General features: G+C 32.0%; 1 protein-coding gene across 1 annotated transcript in view; it reads right to left on the reverse strand.

Moving 5' to 3' along the window:
- The window catches only part of LRP1B (LDL receptor related protein 1B), a 1,787,379-nt gene that overhangs the window by 206,116 nt on the left and 1,568,327 nt on the right, over positions 1 to 12,936 (reverse strand). Inside the window, exon 60 of the mRNA XM_024744102.1 lies at positions 8,915 to 9,114. Within this exon, the coding sequence (XP_024599870.1) occupies positions 8,915 to 9,114 (200 nt within the window). The remainder of the gene's footprint in view (positions 1 to 8,914; positions 9,115 to 12,936) is intronic.

Below are 12,936 nucleotides of genomic sequence, written 5' to 3' on the forward strand. Positions count from 1 at the left end.
CAGTACTACAAATAAAATTTCAGGCATGTGGACCCAAAATCCATTGTTCAAAATCAATAAAAACATTATCAAATGGTAGAAACACTAATAGTCAATATCACCAAACATGATGATAAAATGTTCAAAAGTTATTTTTTCCAATAAAAAGTATGATCTTTCAAAAAGTTCATCCATCACTGGAAGCTTAAAGAGGAGGAAAAATAAAGGTCTTCCATTCAGCATATGTCAGAGTACATAGCAGATATGAGCTGATGCTACTTGAGCGTCTATTATATGAGGCTGCCTTTGGAATACCGACACTGATCAAATGTCCAGACAAAAGTTACATGTCCTTCCTTAATGCAGTAGTTTACACTGGGACACTTAAATGTGAAACTTTTTGAAATAAATGTAATGTATGATGGCAAAATATAGAAATTATTTAGAGCTCTTCTTTAAATTAAAGCCATTATTAAAAGACAGAAGGCATCCTTTGCCTACCCTTTTCTGGTATTCCTTGCCTTTTTTTGTCTACCTTGTCACCTCAAATCATATACACTCTCTACATAGATTAGGAATATTCAACTTCATATAATTTAATCCCTTCCCTTCCCTCACATATCTTTAAATTATTCATAATATAAGGTCATATATGGCCACTTTCACATTTAATATCTAAAAAGAGTATTTCTGCTAATGAATAGCAGTATTTATAAGTTTACAATGTAAATTATAGTTCATTTACTTTGAAAACTAAACTGTGCCTATAAATATCGTCTCTTGATGATGACACTGCTATTCAATCTCTGAAGTAAACAAAACAACACTGTTTCATGCACTTAGCAAAGATATATTCCAGTTGCTTTGAAACTCTCTGGACTTTTCTACTGGTGATACAAACCATCATAGATACTTGGAAATGTACTTTCAGAGCTGACCATCAGTACTAAATATAAGTTATGACATTCTACATACATATGCATTAGGAATGTGTTTGTTAGAGCGTCCTAATGAAAGCTGAAGACTTTGAAAAGCCCTTTGCCTTTGGAACAGATATCAAGTAGAGCCATTTACATGAATTTAGTATCTGGTTGTCCCACATTCCTATAATTATAAATATGCTTCTAGAATAAAAACAGAAAAGAGTGTAACATATTACAAGCATTTTCAAACGTGTTCTAGTAGTCCTAGGAATAACTAGGGATAAGTGAGTGAATTGAATGAACAGTCCTCCTCTCCCACAGTTCCAACCTCAGTCAATTCCTTTAAGAAATGTTAAAAAATCACTGATTGATTAGAAGTCCTATTTTGTGGGTAAGAACTTTGAACTATAATGTGGCAAAGCAACTTGCCTAAATTAGAGAGTAACCTAATCAAAAACTAAAGCTACTAATTCCCAATGCTGCACCATGTCATATTTGGGACGGATAACACTGTTGAAAGTGGCTGAAAACTCATATAGGGTAATTCTTTAAAGTTATATTTTAAAAAGTATATGGAACGCATGTGACATTTGCAAAATAATAACCTGTTTAGACATATACACAATTTAACGTAACATGTTCTATTCAAGGGACAAAAATAAAAGATATGATTGACACTGAAATTCTAAAACTTTTCAGAAATGGCAGTTAATTTCAATTTATTTGACTGGTTCAGGAACATTTCTATAGTAACTGAATTTTATTTTGCTCCCTTCCATTAACTTTTATTGTATTGTAAACAGCAGCACATCAACACCATTGGCATAAAATAGCCTGTGAAGTCAACTGTTTGTAACAGACTGTGAATGATAGGAAATTTTTTTTCAAAAGTACTAAAATGCAATATCTTACCAAGAAAGAAACACTCTAGAATATTGTAAAATTGGATGGTGGTGTTTATTAGATTCTCTCTCTTTTTTCAGTGGGCTTTGGTGAATATTTACATTTTCTAAAGACCTAAATGCAACAGCTACTGACTTTCAGGATACAGGAGCACAAAGTACTCCCTTTGTCTTTTTCAGTGTGTTTTTCCCCCTTCGAACAAAACCCGCTAAATATATCTTTGCTATTTCACCAGTAGCACACTGAGATCTGGATTCTTTTCCCAACATTGATTAGATGATCACTGCATGGGTTATGATTTGGATTTTAAATCCAAGCACAGAACTGCCTCCTCACAATACAAACTAGATTCCCAGAGCAATAAACAAACTAAAGTGTTGGACTGTCAATACAATACTGACACTTCAATATGAGTATCTTCAGGTCTAGGAGTATAGAAACAAATGAAGAGTCATAGTCAACATAATAGCATGAAACTTTAAAGAATTTTTCCACAAAATAAAAGTTCAGTGATAAGCTATAGTTTAGAATCATACCCAATGATTACTTTTCTGAGAAATTAGCAGTTATGAGTGTATATTTTTCCAGTGTGCTGGATAAAATATGTACATAGCCGACTGATTTAACACAAGGTTAAATCATTCAGTGACTCGAAGAATATTCTGAAAAAAAAAAGTACTAGAAGAAATAAATTTTAAAACTCAAGGTCAAGCAATGTTTTTCTTAGCTCTTAGCCTTTTGTTATTACAGTTTACACAGTATTTTCAGTCTTTTTGTCAAAAAACTACCTCTCTATCTCAAGTTCAATGGCAACTCACAAAAAAATGAGGAAAAATAAATCTGAATTTATGTGCTTTGATACAAGCAGTCAGAATGAAATTGTGGTCTAAATATAATTTTCTGGTATTTAATTTTCTTTTCATTAAATGGAAAACAAAATCTCTAAGTTAAGCAAGATATGCAGAGTTAGGGCTGCAATTTTTCTCAGAAATGTCTATAAAATGTAACCTATTTTATAAACATTTCATTAGAGAAGGCTATACTTTCAGGATGCATAAAATTAATAACAAAGGATCTTTGCTGTGTTCAAATTTCAGGAATTCTGTGACATAAATTTTCAAATAAGATTAGAAGTTTTCCCATAGGCAGGAGATAAAGTTAGTTTGGAAAGAGCAAACAGAAATATCAAAATGTCCCACTAAAGCAAGGTGTACATTTTTAAGCAACATGATTGTTCTCTTCACACCTTCAAATAAACAAACACACACAAAAACTGGATTTAATGAGCTATACTCTTTTATTTACAGTAATTATGTTCTAATGGCTTAAGTTTTTGTTTATTTATTTCTCATATATTTTGCAATTTATCTATGTCTACTATTTACATTAATCTGAAAAAATTCAAGTATGGATATACCTTTATATATATAGGTGTGTGTTTATGCTATAACTGTTGCTATTAGAAACTATAACAAGCAGAGAGAAAAATCTTCAGTTAGTCATCTTTTCAAAAACAAGGGGGCCTTGTGGAGAATGGAACAGGCTTTGGAACCAGTTAGATCTGGGTTCAAATTCTAACTATGAGCTATTTGACTTTGGACAAATTATTTAATCTCTTTAAACTTATTTCCTTGTTGCAAAATGGCTTTAATGACACATCTCATAGTGTTCACTGATGGAATGGCTAAAAAAGCATGTATTGCATCAAGCAGTTTCTTGAACACAGTAGGCTTCTAATAAAAGTATGAGTTTATAAGGGGATGGTTCCAGTTCTTGGAACCACAGTATTAAGCTAAGAAGATTTCCACTGAAAGCCAATAATAATTATAAATCATACATGCAAAACATCTAATACAACATCATGCTCAAGAACATATGTTTTCTTCTCTCTTATTGATTTGGTAAGTTCACAAGTACTCAACTTTAAAAGATATTAATAACTTTTGCAGTAATAATCAGGGAGAACTGAGGACTGGATAGGTGATTTGAGATTTTAACTAAGGAAATAAATCTGGTTATTACAGATTTTCAACCCCTCACAGGCTTAAATTGGAGATTAACCTGAAATTAAAACTTTGGGATTTGGCAAAAATTCTAAAGTGATCCACCTAACTGGGAGACTTAGAATTTTAGTTCTGGAATTCCCCTTTGATGCCATTTTTTCCAATACCCTTATTTCTATGGATGAGGCAACTGAGACCCAGTGAAGCTACACATACATTTCAGGGTGAAAAAGCTTTCTAACAGTGGATCCCACCCCAACCCACCCTCATCCTTAGGTTCCCCAAGCTTCTTTTAAGATGCTAAGGGTTTTCTTTCTCCAGTCTGAGAAGATCCTTTTACTCAAAGATTCGTGCTCCAACAAAGTTTTAGAACTTCTTATCCAACATCAAAGCCTAAAATTCTCTGAGGAGGACTGTGGTTTGGGGGTGGTAAGAAATCAGTCCCAAAAATATAGGCCTACAAGAAGAATATTATTATTTAGAATCATTGTGTTTAGAATATATTTAGAATCATTCTGTTTCTGTATAAAGACAGATTTAAACTTAAAAACTGAGCATTTCAATCTGCAGAACACTTTGAAATGCCAAGTTTCTCACTGCACCTATTTTATATCTCAAGGAATAGTAGGAGGAGAGAGAGTCACTCATTTGCAATCTTTCTTCTAGGTAAATTATCAGGTATTCAGAAAGGCTTTTTAGGTAAATATATGATAAAGAATGTTTAACCATATCCTTAGAATTTCTTTGATGTTGACCCTTTTGTTAAATAAATGTACCTCTCATCAAGACAGAGCTTTTCAAGAAGAATCTCTAAGTTATGCTTAGTTTAGTACTTTTTATTTCTTTAAAAAATGTACAAATATATTTGAAATTCATAAGTTATCCAAACTGTGAGTTATTTCCCCCTGGCTAAGTAGATAATAATATAAATCATTCACTTAATATTTGCAGCTCAACCACCAATATTTCTGCTGTTTTAAGTTTACAGATCTTTCCTCTTTATTCTGCTAAATAACTATTGAATGTAACACTTTATCCCCATTCCCACAGCTATAATCACTTCAAGTGTTTTCTCCTAAAATATTTTAACAGCCTCTAAATTGGTTGCCCTTCCAGGGTCTTTCATTTTCCATGCTGTTGTCAAATCTAATAACAGCACTCTATCAACTAAATGCCATCAATGTCTCCCTATGACCTATATGATAAATTCCAAATTACTTAACATACAAGGCCTGTCACAATCTGGCCCCAATTTGCCCTTGTTCATCTAGTGTCATTATCTTCCTTTTACACAACTTCCAGTTTACAAATTGTGTAAACCCCATACTGTTTCAAGACTCTATTACATTTTTGCACATGCTGTTCCCTCTGTGCGATGAATCCTTCCTTCATTTCCCCATATGGAGAGCTTGTCCTACATCTTTCAGATTTTTCAAAGATCCCATCACTTCACCAAACACTTCCCTAAACCAGCCTGCATTTTGGCAATACTGTACATATACTGCTAACACCAATCTAATTTATGTTTTTACCTTCATATCAGTCTCTTCCCCCCACTAAACTATAGGTGCTTTGAAGGCAGGGACTTATTCAGCTTTGTAACTCCAGGGCCTCACATAATGCATGGCACAGAAAGAGACAACAGTAAATGTTTGTTGAATGAATGAAGGAATGAATGGGAAGATCTAAAAAAAAAGAAATCAGAGAAATTTAAAAAATAAACAATGAAACTGTGATTTAACTGTCTCTCTCAGTTATCCAGTAGTATGCATACTAGTCTACAGTATTATTATATCATATTATTATATAATTATTGGAGTAAAAACCAGTAGAATAATATACACAGGCATTAGGGAAAGATTCATGTAACTAAGATTGCACCTAAATGTTCCCAAGATAGCAAATTGACTAATTCTCTTTTTTTAAAATTTTACGATGTAGTGCTTGGACTTGTTAAGAAGGTGGGTTGGGGTAGAAGAGGTAGCAGAGAAAGACGGATGTAAATTCTCAAGCAATTTTCCAGTTACATGGTCCTCAGAGGTAATCTGATCTATCGCTTAGGCACAGAATTCAGATCTTTTAGAAATTCTTAGGCTGGGCAAGTAATAAAATAATGCTTCATTTATGGAAATGCTGTATGGTTTAAACCACAACATGTTTGGGGGAAAAAACCTTCTAAACTGTAAAGTGATACTCATGGTTTAGTTTTTTCTCCATTATTAAACCTTGACTTATTAAAAGAAAAACGTAATTCTGAAATTTTCATATACCCTTTATACTCTCAGATTACTTTGTCATGACTGGCATATCCCATTCTTTTGATGAGCTCTGGCTCTAGTTTTAATAAAAAGAATAAATGAGAACAATAATACTAGTCTGGTTAAGAGAGAAGAGAGGTCAGTGGCCAAACTAATACAAAAGTTAGTAATGTTATAATAGTCTCATTTTCCACCTCCAAATATGCAACTAGAAAACCACAGCTTTTTTTATGTCTTTATGGGGACAATGCAAGGAGTAAAAAAATCCTATTCCTCTTTACAGACACTGCAAATGAATGACTCTTTTTTCATTGGTTGTGAAATTGGCATAAGTCAGGCTGTGTACAGTTAGTAGCTCATTGGTAACTACCAGGTAATTACTGGCTTGCATTCAGATATTGACAGATGCCTAATAAGACACTTAGTGAATTTTCTATTAGTCTTTCTGAAAAAGCCTTCAGGAGAAAATATTTCTGAAGGCAGGAACTCTTTTACTTTCCTTTTCTCCCCCCTTGAGCCTCAAAGTATTTTCAAAAATCAGATTTTTAAATGTTAATAACATCATACCTGAATATCTTTCAGCCAAATATTTTACTCTTCAGTAAATTTAGTTTCACTTCTTGCTATCTATGTCCATCTACCAAAAGTCATCACCAGTACTGTGATTGAAAGACACTTAATTTACATGCATTCAATTTTGTATTAAGTTTTCAAAGCATTAGTCATCCACATATCTGACATAATTTTAAAATAATGGGGAGGGGATGGAATCAATAGTTTCTAATAGACATTTTTAACTAGTTTTTGTTATTCAAATAAAAGGCTCAAACAAAAATAGGCAAATATTTGATGCTAGAATATATTTTAAATATTTACCTATCTAACCAAAAATTGTTTAAATTTTATTGTACACTGAAATTTTAGCACAAAGTAATACATTCACAATAACTTAGCACGCTAAAAATACATGCTAAAAATGGTTATGTGGGGAAAATACTGATTGCTACAATAAAACTCAATTATATCATCTACAAAAGTTGCAGAACATTTCATTATTGATTCTTCAAAGGAGATATAACTGCTGAATGCTAAGTGTAATTTTAATTTGACAACATTGCTTTTGCTGTAATTAAAACCCTAGAGTGATCTTTAAATAACTCTTCATTCCAATTGCATCCTGATGAGTTTCTTTATAATTGGAATGCCAACACCTAAATAAGCGACTCATCCGACACTTGTCATACTTCACTGTTCCCACCCTTAAAAAAGCACCTCTAAAAGCTTTCTGTTGGCATTTTTAGTTAGACATGTTTATTTAAACAACAACTGAGAAAAACTTGGGCAGAGTTAAGGTGTGACTTCAGTGATGTATACCTCCTTTATTATTTATTTTTTAAATTTATTTTTATTAAGGTATACTTGATTTACAATACTATGTTAATTTCAGGTGTACAACACAGTGATTCAATAGTTTAATAGATTATACTCCATTTAAAATTGTTATAAAATTTTGACTATATTCCCTGTGCTGTAAAAATATATCCTTGTAGCTATTTTATTTTATACATAGGAGTTTGTAACTCTTAATCCCCTAATTCCACTTGCCCCTTCCCACTGTTAGTTTTTAATTTTTTAAAATTCAGTGGCTTCATTCTTCTCTACACTGGCATATATTTGAAGGGCTTCACCTGACAGGATTAAATTATCAATAATTCTCTCTTCCTTGTCATTTCACCTCTTTCCTTCTTCCAGGGGTTTTGATCTAAGCTTACTGCCAGAGAAGAAAGCAATCTCTTAAGCTAAGCCATACATGTATGGCTTTACTTGAGATCTCTCAGTGAAACTTGTACTTTATTTGGGATCTCTCAGTGAAACTTTACAGTCTCTCAGTACTTTACAAGATATTTGAAGACGAAAACACCTAATAACAAAGGTGACATTAGGTCACTACAGATTAATAAAAATTTGTTCCTCTTCTTCATTCTGGGAAAAACCTAATCTTTAAAAAGCTACCTGCATCTAAAATATTTTGAGTGTTCATGAATTGTTTGTGGTTTCTGTTATATTCATGTCATCTTCACCTGGATCCCATTCTTTTTTATTATGTCCTTCTCCTTTGCTCTTGTTAATTCCCTCATCCTCAGCTATTTTTTCCTCTAAGACTTTTTGCCCATCCCTAATTCTAGCATTACCTCCCCCATATCAAATTGCTTCCTTCATTTGTTTTATATTTAGAGTCTTATAATCTACTCAGAGTTATAAAAAATAGAAAAATAAAGTACCTATAGAATTTATATTCAAATAATTTCCTAAACATTACTCTAATTTGAAAGCTGTTTTTCATGTTACTTTTTGTTGATGCTGTTGATTACATAACAATAAATTTAATCATGTATGTAGTCTAACTGATAACTTTTAAATATTACTTCACTGTCTTTAAAGAATTATACTTTCACTTAGTATTTAAAAAAAGAAACTTATAAGATTGCAATAATAACCTTATTTTTATAAGCAAGTATTCTGTTTCAGTTCAATTAGGATATATGTATATATTAACTTATAAAAATATCATTCATTTACTATAAAAACTATTTAGAAAAGCACAATTAGAGAAAACATTGACAATGTCAAAGTGATTTTTATGTATGACTATAGAAGGTCTGAATAAATATATCTAATTCTTATTTACCAATATTGTCACAAACGAATATAATAATGTAATCTTAAATTAAGAAATGCATTTGATGAAAGTATATAAAATAAATAAATAAACATATATATATATTTTTTCTAAATGAGTATTTTATGCACTGGTGAAATACTGAATCATTTGTGCTATGGGACCAACCTTTGTGTCTGTGAGATCCATCCATGTTGCTAAATTCAATATGATTTTCATCAGCCCAGTAGAGTCTATGGTTGACATAATCTATTGTTAGTGCCATAGGTCTAGAAATCTTGGTTTCTATGACAACACTCTGATTGGTTCCATCCATTCCAACACGTCCAATGTGAGGATACTCACAGCAGTCAATCCAATATAAATACCTAGAAAAGAAAATCAATAGCCACATTGTTTACAGACACTCAGGGAGTAAAACATCTTACAGTATTTCTCTTATTTGCTTAGCTATTCCCAAATTAATTCTTGTATCTCTCTAAATTGCAGCTTGTAAGAAGCATACTTCAATGCAAACTTTTCTTATGCTTTTTTTAAACATGTAGCACACTTTGAAATATCCTTATAATTTTAAACATGTTTCCTTTAGTACACAACTCATATGTATATAACATTTCTGCAAGTGTTAACAAATAATAGATGCCCAAAACTAAAGAGGTAAACCTTCAAAATGCATCTATAATGTTAGAGGAATAAAACTATCTAAATATTTTTTTTTCTTTTGTGTTTTACCTATGAAAAATTCAAAATGAATTACGGAGAAGGACATTATATTTTCTTGAATGTTCATTGTTCAGTGTGGTAGCCACTAGCCAATTGTGACTCTTTAAATTTAAGTTAATTAAAATCATATAAAATTAAGTAAATTCCAAAAGTGAAAAATAATTTCCTCCATTAAATCTGCAGTACTATTAACAAAGTACTGCAGATTCTTAGAGGTGAATAGTAATGTTTTTGAGGTCATTAAGTAAATTATGAATTTCAAATGGTCTGAGCTCCATGTAATAGCAAATATCTTTTGTTTGTATTCTGAACATTTTATTTGGCTAATCTTATCATCATCTTGAACCAAGATACCATGAAGAAGAGGAAGAGCATATTTCATGGAGTCCAACATCTGTTGCATCACTCCCAATAAGTTCACTGAGAGTTTGAGGCCTGAAATCCTCACCCTGACACTCAGATTCTTCATTATTAGACACAGGCTTTTTCAATTTACTTCCCACTATTGAAATGTATGAACTGAGGTCTAGTTGGAGTATTTATAGTCCTACATTTTCACTTTTTTGCTTTTATCGTATCATTTGCCTTGCTCCTGCCTCTTCAATACAGATATTATGATTCAGACGTTATTCATAGTGTCCCCTCTGTTCTCCACAAATTCTTCTCTGATTTGTGTCAGTTCATGTTTTTCAAGGTAGGTTACAAGATTATATATATTTAAGAAATGGTTTGTTAAGCAAAGTAAGCATCATCTTGTTAATTATAGGATTTTTCAGAGCTTTTAATACGCTATATGATATAATGACTCTCTAAGAGGGAGCTAAAATATCCTTTTTTTATCACATAGTTTTGGGTAACTACATTTCTTTTCCTAGAGCAGTTCACAGGAAACACACTTTAGGAAACTGTGCTTTAGCACCTTCCGGTCTACAGAATTTCTTTATCACATGTATAACTGAACAACACATATATCATGCACATAGGAACCCACAAAGCAGTAATGATGTAGGTTCTCAGGCTTCAGAATCAGAGAACCTAACTCGATAAATCAGTTGGTGAAACATCTCTGATAAACCCCAAAGCCATGCTTAAGTGGATTGAGAAACATATCTTGAAACAATGATTCACTGAGGCTATATAATATGTGTCAGACATTGCTTAGTACTGGGAACACAGAGGTAAACAGATATGATTTTTGCCATCAAAGATCTCTCAGTGAATACAGTAGAGGTGAATGTAAAACAAATGTAAAAATTAAAGCATATTATGATAAAACTACTTTACCATGGAGGCACAAAAGAAGGAATGACAATTTTACCCAGATGGAAAAAAGCATGAAAAATCTTATCTTCATAACTACCTTATAAATTTCTTGATAACAATGATCTTTTATCTCTTTCAGAATTTAGAATAAAGTATAACTTAAAGATTTTAATGCTGCAACAGGTCTTGAAGATCATGTAGTTTCAGGCCTTCATTTCACTGACAAACTAAGACCATAAAATATTATGAGCTCTGTCTTAGTCTGTTATGATAGTGATAAAGCTGGAACAAGGGCTCAGGTCTCCAGATTTATAGACTAGCTTTCTTTAAATGTATTTTTTTATATTTAAGATAAAACTCATATTCCATTAATAATGTTGTCTAGCTTTTTTTTTTTTTTTCCTAAGCAAAACTATGCAGAGTCTTAAAAGCAAAAAAGGCCTAAAAACAGGTTACTTGGGTTCACATTCCAGGTCCACCCATGTGAACTTGGCACTTTAGTTAGCCTCCTCTGAGCCTGGATTTACTCACATATGTTCAAAAGTGATAATAATAGTTTCTACTCACAGAGTCCTGTAAGGATTAAAAGAGAGAAGACAGGGAACAAACTTGGAACATTTATGAACATGTAGTTAAGTATTCAGCAAATATTAACTATTATTATTTTACTTGCACTACCTACACAATATATGCATTCATATTGGTTTAGTGATAACTGTCTAATAAATTACTTACTGCATCTAGATTGTATGTATGTTATTACATGATTTGCCTGGATTTTATCATGTGTGTTATTACCTGATTTGCCTATTTAAGTACCCATCAATTAGAAGAATATTATAAAAATGTTTTACTGTATTGAAGGAAAGCATAGTTTAACTGTACTCAGTATAAATGAGCCTTCATAAGCACAGAAATTACTGTGCATCTCTCCTTATGGGTAGCTAACTTGCGATGACTAAATTTCATTTCCTTTTCCATAATTAAGCCTCATTACTATACATTTAAGTTTCTCAAAAAGCCCATACTAGACATTCTGGTCATTTTAACATCTAAAATGCAACCTGCCAAATATTATCCAAGTAAAAAATTTGTTGTAAATAATTAAAGCTGAAAAATGAAAAGTTCAGTGAAAATGTCAAAAGGAGAGTCTTAAATTTCACCCATATAATATGTAATATTTACCTAAGATCACATACGAAAAATCTCAGCTCCAAATAATAGCTATTCTGTAAGTTATAACCAAGAGTAAACATATAAAAGAATGTCTTCTTGTAACCATAACAACAGGCTTTTGTGATTCCTGAGGATGTCTTTTATAGTTGAATCTGATACATCTTATTTCTTTAAAACAAATTAAAATAGAAGTCTGCTATCAGTTTTCACTTTTTTTTTCCCTGAATTCAGGGAACATATTTAGAGAAATTTCTTCCAGTTGGAATTATTTCTGATTTTGAATTATAAAATTATTTTTTAATGTTCATTCCCTGTGTGTTTTTGCCTAAATATGGGATTATAGGCTTAAAAATTGGTAGGAAAAAGGTGGGGATTTTTAATGTGACTGGTTAGCTTAATGAAATATTTCTGTTTTTCCCCACAGCAATAAAAAACGGAGTTTTCTTTCCTTATACAATTTTCATTCCCTCACAACAAAGGTTCCCTTTGTTATGACTCTTCTCTTTGAAACATGCAGGTTGTTTACATACCAATAAATTGGTTTCTGCATAGATGCAGGTGCAATGCCCCTGCAAACTACAATCCTATGGTTTGTGTATATCCAGTAGCCTATTTATTATTACCTTCAACAGTAAATTTAACAGTTTCTATGTTAGGCACAAGCAGTAATTAAGCCATGGCTTTTCTGTTAAAGGAATTCGCTTTCTAGATGGAGAGAGAAACATTTACAACAATAATAGTCACGTAATGTTACATGTTCAATATGTGGTGGCTACTGAGATGCAATTGGGGAACTTTCACAGAGGAAGTGATATTTTTTGCCGTTGTTGAAAAAATAAGAAGTTATTCTAACTGGAGGAAAAGCACAGGGGCATTGTAGAAAGTAAGAATAGCATCAGCCAAGATGTGTCTTTTGCACAAAATGTGTCTTTTGCAAATGTATTTGCACTTCCAATATCCATATTAACAATAGTGGATAGAGATTCTGAGTATATAAAGTGTCCTTCGACATACTCTCATTAAACGTA

The sequence above is a fragment of the Neophocaena asiaeorientalis genome, unplaced genomic scaffold (genome assembly GCF_003031525.2).
Source record: "Neophocaena asiaeorientalis asiaeorientalis breed wild unplaced genomic scaffold, Neophocaena_asiaeorientalis_V1.1 scaffold11, whole genome shotgun sequence".
In the NCBI taxonomy this organism is placed as follows: domain Eukaryota; kingdom Metazoa; phylum Chordata; class Mammalia; order Artiodactyla; family Phocoenidae; genus Neophocaena; species Neophocaena asiaeorientalis.